This window comes from Trifolium pratense, linkage group LG3, assembly GCF_020283565.1.
Source record: "Trifolium pratense cultivar HEN17-A07 linkage group LG3, ARS_RC_1.1, whole genome shotgun sequence".
Lineage (NCBI taxonomy): Eukaryota > Viridiplantae > Streptophyta > Magnoliopsida > Fabales > Fabaceae > Trifolium > Trifolium pratense.
Genome location: NC_060061.1, coordinates 45,339,190 through 45,356,204, shown reverse-complemented (window position 1 = coordinate 45,356,204; position 17,015 = coordinate 45,339,190). Strand labels below are relative to the sequence as shown.

Sequence of the window (17,015 nt, the reverse complement as noted above, 5' to 3'; positions counted from 1 at the left end):
TTCATTTTTTTTGCCATTTTACTATTTTAATAAAGAATTGACTTTCCTTCCTATTATAATAATTAATCATTATCAATATCTCTTTTTCAATTATTATAATTATTGAGAAAACAAAGGATAGTTTAAGAGTATAGAATATTTTTTTTATAAAATATGTGATTTTAATTGCATTTGTAAATTTATGTATTCAAATCTTAAACGATTTATAATATCAAACAAAACTAGCCGTCCTCTTTATAAAAGCTAGTTTATTTATTTTAACGGAATAAATTATGTTATTTTTTATGTACTGAACTGTTTTAAGAGAAGAAAAAATATGTCATCACTTTCCTTTCCTCATGCATTAAATAAATAGGACCTATGCCTTAAATAAATATACAAGAGGATCAATTTTGGGAAGTAAGTTCTTGATAAATGTTGCAACGTGGATTAGTACTTGAAATGAAATAGAAGTTAATTATCCTCTTATTGTAACATTTTAGTAACCTAGTTTGTTTCAGTTTGACAAAAATAAAATAAAAACAAATAACTGTTCCTCAAAACTAATCTCATATTTGTTTTCTCTTTGTTTAAGTATCTATCCACGATAAACCATGTATCAAGATGATGATCTCCCATAAAACTTGCCTCAATTTTATCCATTTGCAAAGACTCTAATTTAGTGATTCTTTTTGGCTTCATTTTAATTCCACACCAACAAAATAGCTAAATACAATCTAATGGTACACCAGATCTGTGTCAGCTATAGGGTCACACAGGTCATTATACAATTACATTGGGTCACTAACAATGCTCTTCATGAAGCAGATAGATGGAAGAGTATCATGCAAAACCTAGAATCTATGAAGGATACTGTAAGAGGGACACAATCAAATATCCCATGTAAAACACATCCATCCTAGATTCCTAATACCATATCATCTATGTACCTATGTACATAATATAACATCTTTATCCAAAACAAAAGGAGAACACCTAAAGAAGTGGACATTCAAGTTAATCACTAAACCAACTTGATGAATTCTGGCGTGAATACAAATGGGAAGGACCACCTGGAAAACTTGGCGGCACATTTCCAGATCCAGGTTGGGATGTACTACGTTCAGCAGTGGTATTTCTACCAATTATAGGATGTTCAGGCTCCAAAGAATTTGTGCTGACATAGTTTAATGCATCGAGACGAGATGCATACCGTTGCATAGCCGGTGTATTCGTCTGCATAGCTGGTGTATTGATCATGTAAGGCAATTCAGATCCAGAACCAAGTACAGAATAAGTAGATCCCAATTGGTTATAAGCAGAACCATGACCAGGTAGATAACTACTACTCATAGGATCAGAATTCGGAACTCCAGGAGGGTGAATTGGATTATCATCCTCCCTGAGAACAGGTCTATATCCAAGGCTACTTGTGCCATCTCCCAGATGGCTGCTATTGTGATCTTGTAAATCTGCCAACCCATAATCAGGAAGGGGATCAGCAACATTTCGCCAATTTTGGGTCCCATCATAGGCGTCTCCAAACTCCATCCGGGAGGAGGAGAGGGGTTCAAGAGGCCTATAGCCATCATCACCGACGGAAGAGTGGGGCTCCAGAGGCGTGTGACCATTTTCAGCGGCCTCATCATCTGAAATTATCATATCTGATTCAGACTGATATCCTTCGAATTCAAGTGGATTTGAGTTACCATGGTCCAGTACTCCCTCATGCATTTCATTTATATTTTGTCTTTTAGCTTGTGAGGTCACAGCTGGTTCTCTTCCATCATCTATTCGTTTCCTTTTCCATGAAGTGTTCTCAGCCTTAGTCGCCAAATACTCCTGTTGATCAACATTTCCACGGGACAGGCCTTCCATATGACCTACCATAAATGAGCAATCTTCATCATTAGTTGACTTCAAGAAATCATGATCCAGCATACGATCCAACATGGTATCATCAACATAATCATCATCCATTGTATGACTGGCAGAGGATTTATCCTTATCGAAACTATCCATCCTTGATAGGTCATGCCGTCTCAGGTGACCATGCTCCTGGGCTATGAGTTTATGCTTATCAGCCCAGTCTGGATGGCTCCAAAGGTAGAGCGGGGGTGGCGTTACATTCCATTGGTCCATTTGCTTTTCATTAGCATCAACTGATCCAGGTAGATAAAACGACTGGGGGAAAACAGAGACAGGAACAAGGGAAAAATAAAGACAGCAGTCAGTACACTAAAGAGCAGGTGTTAATCAAAATATAACTTGGTAGTATTTACCTTGCCTGATAGAAACCTCTCGTCCTCCCAGACAAGATCATATGGCTTTCGTTTTCTATCCAGCCTATATAATAAGGAAGCAAACGTGAAAAGCAGGAAGAAAAAGGAACTCTCCCCCAAACAAAAATATGGGTGGTCTTGGAATGCTTGGGTGGAGGGAAAGACCATTTAAATCTCTCATCCTTGAAAAAAAGGCGGACAAGAAAAAGGACAATACCTCTGTGTCTCTGGTGGTACTATAAGAATCATGAGCTTAGGCTGAAACTCTAAAGCCTTGTCTATAAACTTGTTTGCCAAAGCTGCTTTAAGTCCAAAGGGGGGATTGAGGCCCATGATCTGGTAAAGAAGCGGACAGTAAAAATAATGAAATCAAAAGTGTGAATTGGCCATTTGGGATATGCATGCACATCTCAAGTCTCAACCATGCAATTGACAAATTCTTACCAACTGTGACCCTGTAGGCAACTCCGTTCGCTGGACAGTCATCCAATCTCTCATCTCAAAATTAAAATCGTTCTGTAAACAAATCAAAACAACATCCTGTTAAATAGCTAAAGAAAAATAACAAGATAACTGTAGGTAGAAATCGTTAACATAAGCATACTCTTCACCATTTGTGAAAATTGGTTGAAACCATCAAATAAAAATCACTCCACTTATAACATAAGCAAGCCTGAAAACAATGTAATTCTTCTTAAACATGTTACTTCACAATGGAGAGTAGGAAGATCATACAGCCTATTAATTACTATCTTCATCCCAAAATATAAGACCCTGTAGAGTTTTTGCTTTGTTCCTTTTTATAAGACCACTTTCTAATTTTCAACTGCATTAATTATTTCTTTGCCAACATACCCCTAATTATGTTACATCTTTTTCTACAATCTGTAATAAATACTCTAAAGGAAACATTAATTAATTCTCTATCTTGAAGGATGAACTTGTAAAAGCAATACCAATTATCAACAAATTTAATGATTGTAATGCCTCCATCGCTTTTCCATCTCTTCGATTGCCTTTGTGATATGGCAAAGAATGGTAAAGTGAGGAGCGGCTTTATCTTGGTGTGACACACGGCAATTTTGAATGCTCTGAATGATTATATTTTTAATAATGTTAAGAAGGAACCGTTGGAGTTGGTGGAAGAAGTCAAGGTGTTGTCTTGGAAATGGAGTATTGAGAGATTAAAAATTTCTCCTTGCCTTTTTTATGAATGGACTTGGGATCCAGGAAATTGTTTTTTGAGGTAGTTGTTTTCCTGGTTTTTTCGAACCTTGGCTGCGGTGTGTCCTTTGTTTTCCTCCGTGTTTTTTTTTGGTTCTCTGCTGGGCTGTTCTTGTGTTTTTTCTTCCTAGGTGTTGTTGCAGGGATTGTTGTTTTGGTTGGAATGGTGTGGGGTGGGTGCTGCGCTGCTTAGCTTGGGCTTTTTGTTTTCATTGTGCCCAGTATTTTCTGTTGTTCTGCCTGTACATTATTCTCTTAGCTTGGGTATTCTTTGTACCTTAGCTTTGAGCGTTAATATATACAGATTCTTTTTTGCTGCTCAAAAAAATAAATAAAAAAATATCACAACCAACTTCCTTAATTCCCATAATTTATTCAAGGGAGTCCTATATTTAGAGACAGAGGTAGTATTACCAAACATCATTTATTTAAACCCCCAAACAATTTCAAAGCACAAAAGTATTCAAACTTACAGGGTATATTACACACCCACCCCATACACAAACAGATGCTTTGAGTTTGTTAGAAATAATATAAATTCCACTTTGAGTTTGCAATATGCTTGTATAGAGGAAGTTTTTTACCATATGCTTAAATTCCTGCATACGCAGTGTTAAAAACTTCCCTTCACTCTCTCATTCTTCTTCATTCAGATCTCAATTTAACATCAATTTCTTCTCCGCTATGGCCGCTATTACTTCCATCAAGGCTCGTCAGATTTTCCACAGCCGTGGCAATCCTACCGTTGAGATTGATATAACTGTCTCTGATGGAACTTTTGCTAGAGCCGCTGTTCCTAGCGGTGCATCCACCGGAATTTACGAGGCTCTTGAGTTAAGAGATGGAGGATCTGACTACCTTGGAAAAGGTGTATCAAAGGCTGTTGACAATGTGAACACCATCATTGCCCCAGCATTGATCGGAAAGGATCCAACTAAGCAGACAGATATTGACAACTTCATGGTTCAGAAGCTTGATGGAACTGTTAATGAGTGGGGTTGGTGCAAACAAAAGCTTGAGGCTAATGCCATATTGGCAGTATCTCTTGCAGTGTGCAAAGCTGGTGCCAATGTCCTAAAAATTCCTCTAGACAAGCATATTGCAAACATTGCTGGTAACAAAAACCTGGTTTTGCCTGTTCCAGCTTTCAATGTCATTAATGGTGGATCACATGCAGGAAACAAACTTGCTATGCAGGAGTTTATGGTTCTTCCTGTGGGAGCCTCCTCTTTCAAGGAAGCCATGAAGATGGGCGTGGAAGTCTATCACCATTTGAAGGCTGTGATTAAGAAGAAATATGGTCAAGATGCAATTAATGTTGGTGATGAAGGTGGCTTTGAACATTCAGGAAAACAAGGAAGGTTTGGAATTGCTAAAATCTGCAATTGACAAAGCTGGTTTTGTAAGGATGAGTTAGGCCCAAAACTCATTTATAACATGGTATCAGAGCCTCTGTGACTAAGAGGTCTTGAGTTCGATCCCCGCTCCCCTCACTTTCTAATTAAAAAGTGGAATTTAAGCATATGGTAGGTGGACCTATGCATTATCCACGCTTCAAGCCCAAATGGGCTCTTGCGTGAGGGGCGTGTTAGGAATAATATAAAACCATTGATAGAGCTCCATCCTAATAGCTTAAGCTTTTGGGATAATCGGTAATTTGACAGAGTTCAATCATATGCATTTACCATTTAAAGTAAACTGATTCTGAATGGTAAAATATGTTGAGATGTGAAAAATTAATATGAACAAGGGATTCCATAGGGTCTGTGTGGGAGGGGGTTTCGGACGGCTAGGTCTATATTTTAATATATATCTGAGATTTTAAAGAAATTGAAAGAATACCATAATATATGATCATATAACAATTCAATCACACTTCATTCATTTTAGCTTGCTTAATTATAAAAAATAAAAACAAGCCCTCCCCTCCAAAATTCCCCTCCCAAACAGACCCTAAAAGGACGCTTACTTTAGACCAACAACCAGAAGGAATGTCAACATGTCATGTTGCTGGACAAATCTAGTACAACAAATTCTTCCTAGGCAATGACTGACTAACCAAATTTACATGCAATAAGTCATTCTTCATCTGGACACTTGATAAGATGATCACCATTCATCATAAATTTAGGGGTGTGCATGGCTAATTGAACCATGTGAACCAACCCACTTTATGGTTTTAGTTTGATAAACCAGACCATTTTTCACAAAAGCCAGTTTGGGAGTGTGAACAGGTACCAAACAAGTTCAGAGCTGGTTCAAAACCGGTTGCTTGCTCCACCATTAACTTTAATTAACAGCTCAGTCTACAAGTTTCTGTTTCTGGTCTATGAAAGGCACAGCTTTAAGAAATTGCACTTAGTTTCTAATTCTAGCATGCACTTCATCACTGGGTGACAGAGAGTTTTAATTTCAGATTGCATCTTGTGGAGTAACCGAACCGAAAGAAGCCTGGGAAGCCGGTAGTAGTAGTTGCGGGATAAAAAACACTGAGTTGGGTATTCTGCTTCTGAGGCAGTGGAGATGGAGACGAGAGAGAAAACAAGAGCCAGGGGATTTAAACTTCACTCTACACGGCGCTGCTTCACTGAAGGAGAAAGGAAGAATGGCATTGTCATCAAAAGTGAACCGGTTACTAAACCTAATTATTAAATGGTACCTAAATGGGTCCAGTTCAGTTTTTCTTCAAAAATGGCTAGGGCTTTTAAAAATGGAGCAGTCTGGTTATTGGGTTAGTCAAGGGTAGCCAGTTTATTTTAACACCTCTAATAATTACCAATGTAGATATAGGAGCAAAATAAATACTTTAAAAACGAAAAGCAAGGAATATAATACACTCATCATTACCAAATCAAAAGCATATGCAATATAAACAGACACATAAGCACCATAGTTATATGTTACCAAATCATTAACTAAAACATTATTTATTGGTATACTAATATAAAAGGGAAGCAACCAAAAATACAGAACAAATTACTGATAAACAGAAACACAGGAAGCCTGTCAAAAACCTCTGCCAACTTTAAAAAATGTAAGCAACAACACATAACACAGTTACAATTTCAGCATTTAAAAGCAAATTAATCTGTTGAAAATTAATAATCACAAGTTAAAGTGGTAATGAGCAAAAAAACTGAATTACAAGTATCAGAGTCAAAACAGATTGTAGAAGTGTATTCACCTTTGTTGGAAGTAAATCGAAGTTTTTGTACGAGCATCTCTTCCCAGTCTCTTCAAGCTTTTTCTTCATGAGTCTGCTAAAATCATTAGCACCACAGCAGAAGTCCACAATCTGACCATGAGTAACTATCACCAGTCAGGTAATCAGGTAATCAACATTCAAATTTAGAAGTAGATTAACAATGTTCAGGATGGTGTACCACCTGACAGTAATAGTATATCATAATTTCATAAGGAAAAACTGAATAATTGTTGTGCATAAATGGCTGAGAAAGAAAATACACAAGGACCTGGAACATTTATTTCTCAATGACAGAAAAAATGTTAAGACTAAATATCAGTTTTTACCGTATCACCATTCTGAACATACCAATGGAGTTTATCCACAATCTGCAAATGTCAAAACCAATTTTTAAGCAGCAATTGATGGATATAACGAGACAGCCAAGACAAAACAATAATTATGATTCCAATACAACAAAAAATTGGTCATCAGGTTTGATGAGCACAATCACTCTTCGAATAACCTTCCAAATCAATAGCAGACTCCAGGAAGCTACATTGTCAACTGTTATTATCCCCTATTTTAAAAACATTATTATTGAAATTTAAACACCTTAGAAAAACCTTACACCAGATAGCTTATCATACAAACCATTTTAAAAACTTTAGGCATTAGACAAATAACCTGATTTCAACCTATTAACTTATTAAGGTCGTATAATATCATTTTCCAAGCTTTTTCAATCATTAGAAAATTGTATAGAGTTCATTGTTAAGCTCGATAAACCTCTACATGTAAAGCATAAGTTTGTCCATATGTGTCAAAAATCATAACTTTGGTTCTTAACTGATTTTTTAACACAAAACCATGTATAAAGCTGGATCTGTACCAATCCCAATCTAATAATTAAAATTTCAGTGACTCATAAAATAGAGTTTACAAGATAGTAATGCTAACACCTAAAGTTTAAATCCAACAAATCTCAAAAGGATGACATAAGCCAAAAGCACCATAATTACTGCTAATATGTTTTCCTTTACCACAGCATCAGTTTAACTATGTCAGTGTGTCTTACTTATTCATGACACACGTCTCGCCTAGAAATCTACAGTACATATTCAAGGGCTATCCTAGATTAATAATACTCTTCAACGAAAAAAGGAGAACACTAAACCTAGCCTTTGTATCTTCTCAACACAGCAATACCCAATGATATAGAAAGAAGAAACAGTTTCAATAAGGAAAACAAGATATCAAGAATACAGAAATCTGACAAAAACAAAATAAATAAAATTATAATGAGATTTAAATACCCCTTCCAGCTTTTCCACTTGTGTAAAATGGCGACCATATGATGTGTAGCGATTACCGTGTAGAACAGGTGCAAGATACACTTTCAACTTGTCCTGCAGTAATTCACTCAATAAAGTTATGGTAACCGAATTGAATTATTTCCTTAAGTTTAAACTTGCATTATTGTGTATGAGTGAAAGAAGGGAAAGAAATTAGGAGATCGGTATTAGATATCTAATAAAACATGATAATATATGCAACTGGATCAGGCCTATTTTCATGGACATTCACAGCAACCCAACCCCACGGATACAGTGTTTTCTGACCATATTTGGGATTATTGTAATGGTTTCCCTCCTTTTCCCACCAGAATAATAACATACAATATTTGAAACATTTGTTCAACCATTTATTCAACACCCATTGCCCACCAACCCACTACTCTCTCCTCAGGTTCAGCACAAACCCCTCTGGCCCACTGCTTGCAGAGTTGCAGGTATTTCCGGTCAAGGCTAGCATTATCAAGCCAAAACCTGCATCTTCTGCCACACTCATTGCTCTGTTCAGTTGGCGTTTTTTAAGATTTCACACATACTTTATTTCCCTTTATGTTTCATGACTTTTTTAGTTGTTGGCGTTTGTTAACCTTAAGAGTTAAGTCTGTGCCTTTACTGTTGCTTCTTTCTTTTTACCTTTGGGCATTTATATATCTATAGTATAAACTGTCTAACTGGTGTCTATAATATTTAATATAGCAGCAATCCTGCTATAGTAGTTCTATCTAGGATCGACATGTCTAGCTAAGAAAGAAAATCATGGTGTAAGACATACTAACGAGATCTGATATTAGATACTTATAACCAAAATCCCAATATGAATTTTTCAAAAATAGTAAAGTACCTTCCACTTGAATAACCGGTTCATAACATCGGGACCACAAACAGCTTCTGCATCCCGAATGCTATGTCCATCATCCAGCATCCTTAAAGCTGTCCGAACAGCCTATACATAAACAAGACAGAACACATGAACTTAAGACAAATTCCACAAACAATATAACACTACAGACTACAGAGAAATAAATTTAGGAAGATATGCACCTCAACTGAACCTTCCAACTTTCCCACTGTAATAGTCTTCTCCACAACATTTTTCAGTGAGTGAGCATGAGTAGAAGTAAAGTTATGTTCTTTTATGACTTTCTCCATAGTAATTGATGATGAAGCTTCTTTAAACAAAGCCAACAATCTACATCAGAAGAAAGCATCTTAAGAATAATACCATAATATAAGGACAGCTTTTGAGTTTCACATAAGAATCCAATATAATTTGATTATACTGCTACTCCAACCACTTGAAAAATACCAAAGAAAAAGAACCAACAACAGTAACAGCACAAAAATAAGCAAGTCGGATAAGAAAGATTCACCTCCTCTCTGAATCTGCATCTAATTGGGGTGGTGCACTGCTCAGCTTTTTAGTACGCTTAACAGACAGGGTGTTATCAGATACATTATCAACATGATTGCCAGAACTAATTTGCTTGGAACCCTTCTGGTAGAAAGAAAAAAGTTGCTCACCCAGTGAGGGCTGGTTTTCCTCATAGTCAGACCTTTCGGTTTCCTTTAAAATTGACCTCTTAGTTTCATTCAAATACCTCCTTGATGCTTCATTTGCTTTCTTTCTAGGGATATTTGATCCAGAAATCTTTCCAGGATTCTCAATACCAACTTTCCCAGAGGACATTTTACCAGACAATTTAGATAATTTGGCACTAGGTCTTGTGACAGGTAAATCTTCTAACTTAGCATTGTTCTTGTTTATAACTTCTTTGGTTGCAGGCTTTGTCTTTTCTTTAACATAGGGGAATTTTATATGATCTCTTATAGGAGTTCCAAGTTCATCATCTATCTCATGCTTTCTGTTTTAAGGAATGGAAAAAGATGTTACTAGATGTTAAGAAGGTAAAATGTGGAGAACAAAAAGGCCTGCATACTATAACACTTACAAGCAATAAATAAGAATGCGATTGTTTGGCAAAAGACCTTCCCAAGCCCTGGCCACAATGCCTTCTTCCTCTATGTCTTCAAAAGCAATCTTTCTGATAAAAGCAAATTGAGAATCAGGCCTCCAGACACTATCAAATAACATCATTATATGAATGCTAGAAACACGGGTAAAAAGGGTAAAATAACCTTGGCAAACATTTGCGATGATATGACTTGGGACAACGCCTACAAACAGCAAAGTGTAACTCGTGCTCCTTCTTGTTTTCCATTTCTTTGCAGATACAGCAATAATGAGCAGGACAAGTGAAAGGTTCCCCTTTAGCTATATTTCTTACAAGTTCAGGAGGAACATCCTCAACCACCCGGTGAAGTAACTTTGTAACACATTCTGGATGATAAAAGAAACCGCAGGTTGCAGAAGCGCATTTGAAGACCTGAAGGAGAAATTCCAAACGACTTTTAGTCCTATACAAGACGCATAAGATATAAACTACATCTAGCTTTGAATGGATTGAAAATATCCTTTTGGGCACTGTTTGGGAGGTCAAGTGAAGTAGTCCTTGTTTGGATGCAAGGTAGGTGGTGTGAAAAGTGATTTTCCTCCTAACAAACGTAATTCTAGAATGTTTGGTTATTTTGATCAGAATTTATTGTCTCAAAATCTCAGATTGACTAGATGCGATAATAAGTAACTTGTGTGTTAAGTTTAAAATGTTTATACTGATTTTACATCAAACTTGCGTTTGGAGTAAAAATATCCAAACATTAATCACTTAACTTCAAACTCAATTTTAGCCAAATCAATTTTACAAAATCAGTTAATTCGAAATCACATTTGGCCCACCTAAACATACACCTACCCCTTGATTTAGGCTTGAAAAGGAGCAGTCCATGATCACTCTATCTTTTATTGTTAACGAGGATGTATTCTCATGGTTGTCTTATGTTGATGACATAATGATAATTGCAAGACACGCGTCTGGCATTTTAAAACTTATGATTCCCTAGAACAAAATTTTGGACAAAGCACCAAAAGCACATAAAGTATTTACCAGGAATTCAAGTAAGCAAAAGCAAAAACAGCATTTCCCAGTCTTAACAGAAACGCATCCTTGATCCCCTTTTAAATGATATGTTGGGAACTAGGCCCTATGATACTCCGATGATTCCAAATGCGAAACTAATTGCACATGATGGAGACTTACAGTCAAGAGGTATACGAAACTAGTCGGTAAACTTAACTACCTTACTATGACACTTTTTTTTATGTAAGACTAGTGAGGTGCAAAAGCATATGTGAATACCTCCCAGTCCCAACTACCTTACTAGTTACTAGGACACATTCAAACATCTCTTTAACAATCTAATTGAGGGTCAATCAGGTCATCTATGTATTCTTATGTTACAAATCCTGAGTTACTTGAAGGGAGCCCCAAAACCTGTAAATGTTTGCAAAGATAACGGGCTTTGCAAAATAGAAGGTTTCTCAAATATAGATAGGGTTGGCTATTCTATAGATGGGAAATCAACATCATATTGCAAGCTCCTTGGAACTAATCTGATCTCTAGAATGACTAAGAAACAAAACATATAATGAAGGTAGATGCATAATCTGAATATTGAGCAATGGCCCAAATTTCTTCTGAATGATTATGGGTATATCATTTATTTTAAATTTTTTGGTTGAAGGGTGTATCATTTATTTGATTATGGCCTGGGTGTATCATTTATACCTCAGCACCAGCAAATTTATCCGAACAGCCTAGTTCGCCACATGCAAAGCACTGGTGTTTATTATATTTGCAATTCTTACAATAGAAATTTTGGATCTCCTGCAAAAGATAAATACAAGCAATCAAATTTTTATGTAATTATTATACAATGAAAAATCAAATGGAAGAAGACAAATAAAAGAAATGTAACGAGAAAATAAAATTAGCTTACCTCAACTTCCTTCCGGCTAAATCCAAGAGAGGCACAAGAAGATTCTTCACCGTCCTCCTCATTAGCATGAAATGACCTCATGCACTTTCCATCACAACTGCATTTCTCATTTTGAAAAAGAAAAGAATCAACTACTATACTAAAATATAAAGACAAGCAATAATGTGTCCAATACTCTTGAGAAATTATGCACTCTCACATAAATGTGTGTGTGTGTGTGTGTGTGTGAGAGAGAGAGAGAGAGAGACCAACTTGAATTAAATAAAATTAACTCGCACAAAAAAATTCTTACCACAAAAGTTCACCACCATTGTCACAAAACGAACAAACAGAATCAAATAACTCATCCTCTTCATCTGACTCTTCCTCAGCAACAGTTTCATCAATTGCATCATTGTCAATATCATCAACTATAAATTCAGGTCGTGTTAGCTCTTTAACTTCCTGGAATCAATGAATTACACTTTCAAAAATATCACAAACAATATATATATGACATCAATTATAGGAATCAAAGAAAGAAAATATATCAAAGAAAAATATTCAAGGAAAACTAAATATCTGACAAACCTCGTCAGGATTTTTCTTAATCCTCATCCTATCCTTATCTTCCAGAACCGTGAGCAAAAGCTGTCAAAATAAAATTAATTGTCATTAAAGTGAGACACAACTTGAAGAAGACGAAGAGAAAACTAATTATGTGTTTGTTTTTAAATATAAAAAAATGAAAAATTGTAAAAAGAAATCAACCAATCAATTTTATTAGACAGCAAAAGTGCAAGTCAGTGGATAACTAAATCCTTATAACAAAACAAAAAAAGAGTAAATCTAGCATAACTAAAGTGAAATTAAATGAGCAGAAAGTAGACAGACATACAAGGATAGAATTTTTAGATAAACAGGGTGATGAATAAACCACCACTACATAACAGGGCACAGTGTTATATACCAGTATTTGAAAACAAATATCTCGCCTAGCTGAATGTCAAACAAAAATGATATGGTAAGTAGCTCCAGAGAAAGAGGACATCTGCTTATATTTTGAATTATTGATTAGGATTACTTTATTAAATTTTTGGGAATTAGGATTTTCTGGTTAAGATTTTGCATAACAGAACCCTTGTCATAAGATTATGCATGACAGAATCCTTATCACTTCTAGTTTTAATTTTAATTTATTTATCATGATAAGATTCTGCATACAGAATCCTTATCATTAGTAGTTTGATTAGGATCTATTCATTATCTGTAGCCTTGAAAAGGCAGACTAGTATTGGAATATACAAGCAAAAAATCATATTTAGGAAAATCTATGTTAGTCTAGAAGGGGCTCTGTCAAGGACGAGTCTTCTTCTTGTTTTCACCATAGGTCGGAAGAAATATTCTATCGCGTCTAGGCTTGTGAATCGATCCCATGTAAAGGTTCATAACAGAAAAGAAAACCACTTCATGAACTTCAGATTTTTCTTGACCATCAAAAGGAGAGAAAGAGAAAGATCAAATGGTTTACCTTGGACTTTGCTAAGACGGTATCCCTTGTGGCAGCTTCACCGATTAAAGCCATGTGGTTTAACAAATCATTTTGCGAAGGCTTAACTTCATAATAGCTGCACAATGAAAAAATTATTTAAAAAATAGTCCTGATATGTACTACTTCCACAGTGATCAGGAGCGAAAGAAATCCCAAACTCCAAAACTACGAAAATTACCTGAAATCCTTATTCTTACTCAAGCTATCCCACACAGATTTTGCCGATGTTTCAGGATTCTTCTTCACATAATGCATGAAATAAACAGTAATCAAAACAGTCCTTACGATATCTTCATAACTCTTCCTTGGCTTTTGAAGTTTGATCCATCTCCCATCCTTAGATAACACCGATATCTCCGGCTTGACATTGGAAAGATCAAACCTCCATGCTTTGACTTGAATGAAAACTTTCTGCAACCCATTATCGGCGTTACCGTGAAGGAAAACCTTCTCTTTCTTCCCTTCAAGACTCTCAGACTCACTCCATTGAATTGGCAACACAGAGAAACAAACAGGCGCATCTTTATCATCTACGAAATGGTAATTTGATACAAAAATTGGCTGTGTATCAACTTCGTCATCCGAAGATGCCATGTTTTCCGTTTTCACCCCAAACCCTAACCCTAACTTCTTCAATGAACGATGAAGTATCCAAATTGAAAGCTATCTATTGAATATTGATCATATATGAGTTGAAGTTGTAAATTTCGAATAATAAGTTGGAATCTAATGATCGAGATTAACTCCTACCACATTCTATGTTGTTAATCGCAGTGCGGAGTAGAGCTTTGCTACGACGCAATTCTATGGTGCGTTTGGTTTTGCAGGGGCGGTTATGGCGTTGGAATCGTATCGTCGTGGGCGGTTAAGGGCCGCGACGGGATAGGGGAATGAAAATGCGGAAAGGAGGGGAAAAATTGGACGGAGTTTCTTACTGTTTTTGGTGGCCGGCGATGACGAACTCCGTCTCCGGCTGCGTTGATATCGGTGCGACTGCAACTTCTATCTGATAGTAAGAAAAGGCACCGTTGAGCTTCTGCATTTTTTATTTTATCGAGATTCTAGCATTTTTTTTTCCTGAGTTTTGTCGTGAGAAATTATTTTTTTGTTAAATTTTTGGAAAAGTGGTTAATATTGAGTTTTTTTTTTTACCGAAAACATGTTTTGATTTACTTATTTTTGAGGTTAATAAAAATAATTTATGTGAATAAATAAATTTTTATGTTAATTTATAGGTTTTCATTGATGAAAATTCTATTTTCATAAGTTGGTTTTTCAAAAATTATCATGACAATCTTATAAATAATACATAAAAATTTATTTATTTGCATAAGTTATTTTTCATAAGTTTAAAAATAAGTTAATTTAATCGAGACTAAAAATATTGAGTTTTTTAAAAGATAAAATATCGTGATATAAAAAAATAAGAATTTGGATGTCTTTAAATTTTTCGTTCATGTTATCTCTTTTATTAATTCAACGGTTAGTAAATTATAAAGAGTAAATTATAATTTAAGAAAATGAAGAAAAGTGAATCAATGGTTACAATTACTGCTAGATGATAAACATGAGGAAAAAAAATTAAAGGTGCTCTAAATAAAAATAAAAATGATAGTGGAATATTAAAGTTGTTCGCCCTAAAAGAGAAAACTATTAGTGTAAAAAAACTATTACATTTTTTTATAGTTATACTTATGATACTATAAATGTACTTGTATATTTGAACATGTCATATTTTTGGCTTTTACAAATATGAACAAGTGCATCATGTTTTTTTATGATGCAAAGTTAATAATATCGTTATAACGAATACGAAATTTATAAAGTTTACCATTGTATTTAAAGTTTGCATCATATAAATCACTCATCTCAAATTTTAAAGAAATTAAAAATCATATGTTGTGTCATTGAGATTCATCAAAATTAACGATATTTTGATAAAAATTCATAAGCCGTTAATCTTGATGGGTGTCAATGACATATCATATGATTTACAATTTTTTTAAAATTTGACATGAATGATCTATATGATATAAATTATCAATCTAACGGTGAATTTTTTAAAATTCGTATTCTTTATAATGATATCATTAACTTGTGCACCATGCAGCATATGCATCACTTATGCATGTTAGAATTGGCCCATATTTTAAAGGTATAGATCTTTAAAATATCGACAATTTGTGTTTGACATGCTAAAAACAAGGAACTTGACTGAACAACTTTTGTTGTACCATATTTGATTTGAAACTAGTTATGAGACTGGACAAATTTGGTAGTAAGGGACAGAACAAAAACAAGTCACTCACCGTCTAACAGCCCCCGCCTCACACCTCACGTATAGTATGCGGTCTGACACTGTACATCACGATTTTCTCCACCCTCCACTCTTGTGGAGTTTTTGACTTATGTGGAAATCGAACGATGTATCTGGGGATAAAGTACATGTTCAATTTATTCCCCTGCTAAATGATGAGTGGATTTTTATATAAAAATATTATTTAGAATAGAGATTTTTGTTTGCAATTATAAGTTTTCATACGATGCGTCAATTTAATCCGAAAAACATCTTCTACTTCAGCAGGACACTATTAATAGGCTATTTTAAATGTTTAGTACATAGCTTTTGAAAGGGAACAAAAAAACAAAAGAGATATTAGAGTTGACGAAATATGAAGCAATTTGAGATTTGTGCTTGGACGTGAAAAACGAATTTGTAACATATGAATGGTTATCGTAGAGAAAACTATCATAAATTTTTAGTTGTATTTTTTTTTTATTTGATAAGAGATAATTTAATTTTGTGTAGAGTTTTTATTTCCCTTTTCTTTAACTGCATGTTAACGGAAGGAGACATTAGTGCGAAGTTTATAAAAAGAGGAAGTGTGAGTGATATTTGAAGTTACCTCAGGGGAATATAATGAAATTTTCCCCGACTTCTCTCTAAGTTATAAAATTTAATATAATACAATATTTTTAAAAAGTAAATTAACAATAAACATTTAGATGAAATGGTTTGAACTTATTACGACACTTGTTTTCCATTAAAGTCTTAAAAATACAACATAATTTTATTATTAATTATAATTCAATCAAACTTAAAAGACTAATTAATTTTTATTTTAGACAAAATAATGAAACACCATATGAAATTCACAAGTTTGAATTAATTTATTTTTGAAAATAGCTTAATGTATTTAAATATTTTTTTATGTTAATTTATAAATATTTGATAATAAAAATCGTATCTTCATAAAATACATAAAATTTAACTTATTTACATAAGTTATTTTTACATAATTTTTTTTGACCATTTAATAATATGGCAATTCAAATGGGGCTAAGTCTTGGTGCACTATGAGGTTAGGTTGGATATATTAATATCCATTTTTATAAAAAAATTTAAAAAACTGAATCGACGGTTTGATGGATTGTTTAGCTTCGAGAAGAATGACGTGGTAGTCTAGGATTAAACGACCCACGAGAATTCTGTCATTTTCTACTTTTTACCATTTTTTAATATTTAACATTTAATTTTTTATTATTAAATTAAAAAAAGAAACAAC

At 34.5% G+C, this 17,015-nt stretch overlaps 1 protein-coding gene across 2 annotated transcripts; it reads right to left on the bottom strand.

The window, feature by feature from the left end:
- Positions 1-632: 632 nt before the first annotated feature.
- Positions 633-14,505, bottom strand: LOC123918935 (protein ENHANCED DOWNY MILDEW 2-like). 2 transcript variants are annotated; one of them, XM_045971116.1, is made up of 19 exons: positions 14,200-14,505; positions 13,628-14,116; positions 13,429-13,525; positions 12,489-12,548; positions 12,211-12,362; positions 11,919-12,015; positions 11,708-11,806; positions 10,161-10,408; positions 9,974-10,066; positions 9,395-9,886; positions 9,066-9,213; positions 8,866-8,967; positions 7,986-8,078; positions 7,017-7,058; positions 6,670-6,780; positions 2,706-2,777; positions 2,479-2,597; positions 2,262-2,325; positions 633-2,163 (listed from the first exon to the last, which is right to left on the bottom strand). In XM_045971116.1, exons 2-19 carry the CDS (start codon positions 14,041-14,043, stop codon positions 997-999), a joined length of 3,672 nt encoding a protein of 1,223 aa, XP_045827072.1. In that variant the 5' UTR covers positions 14,044-14,116; positions 14,200-14,505; the 3' UTR covers positions 633-996. The 2 variants fall into 2 exon arrangements, with proteins under 2 accessions (XP_045827072.1, XP_045827073.1); XM_045971117.1 differs by having other exon boundaries at positions 1,997-2,163; positions 2,267-2,325; positions 13,628-14,504.
- Between the last annotated feature and the right edge of the window lie 2,510 nt (positions 14,506-17,015).

Coding starts and splice junctions, on each gene's coding strand:
- LOC123918935 (XM_045971116.1), bottom strand. CDS start 14,043: ATGGCATCTTCGGATGACGAAGTTGATACACAGCCAATTTTTGTATCA. Junction 11,807..11,918: donor TTAGCCGGAAGGAAGTTGAG/GTAAGCTAATTT, acceptor TATCTTTTGCAG/GAGATCCAAAATTTCTATTG. Junction 8,079..8,865: donor ACCGGTTATTCAAGTGGAAG/GTACTTTACTAT, acceptor GAATTACTGCAG/GACAAGTTGAAAGTGTATCT.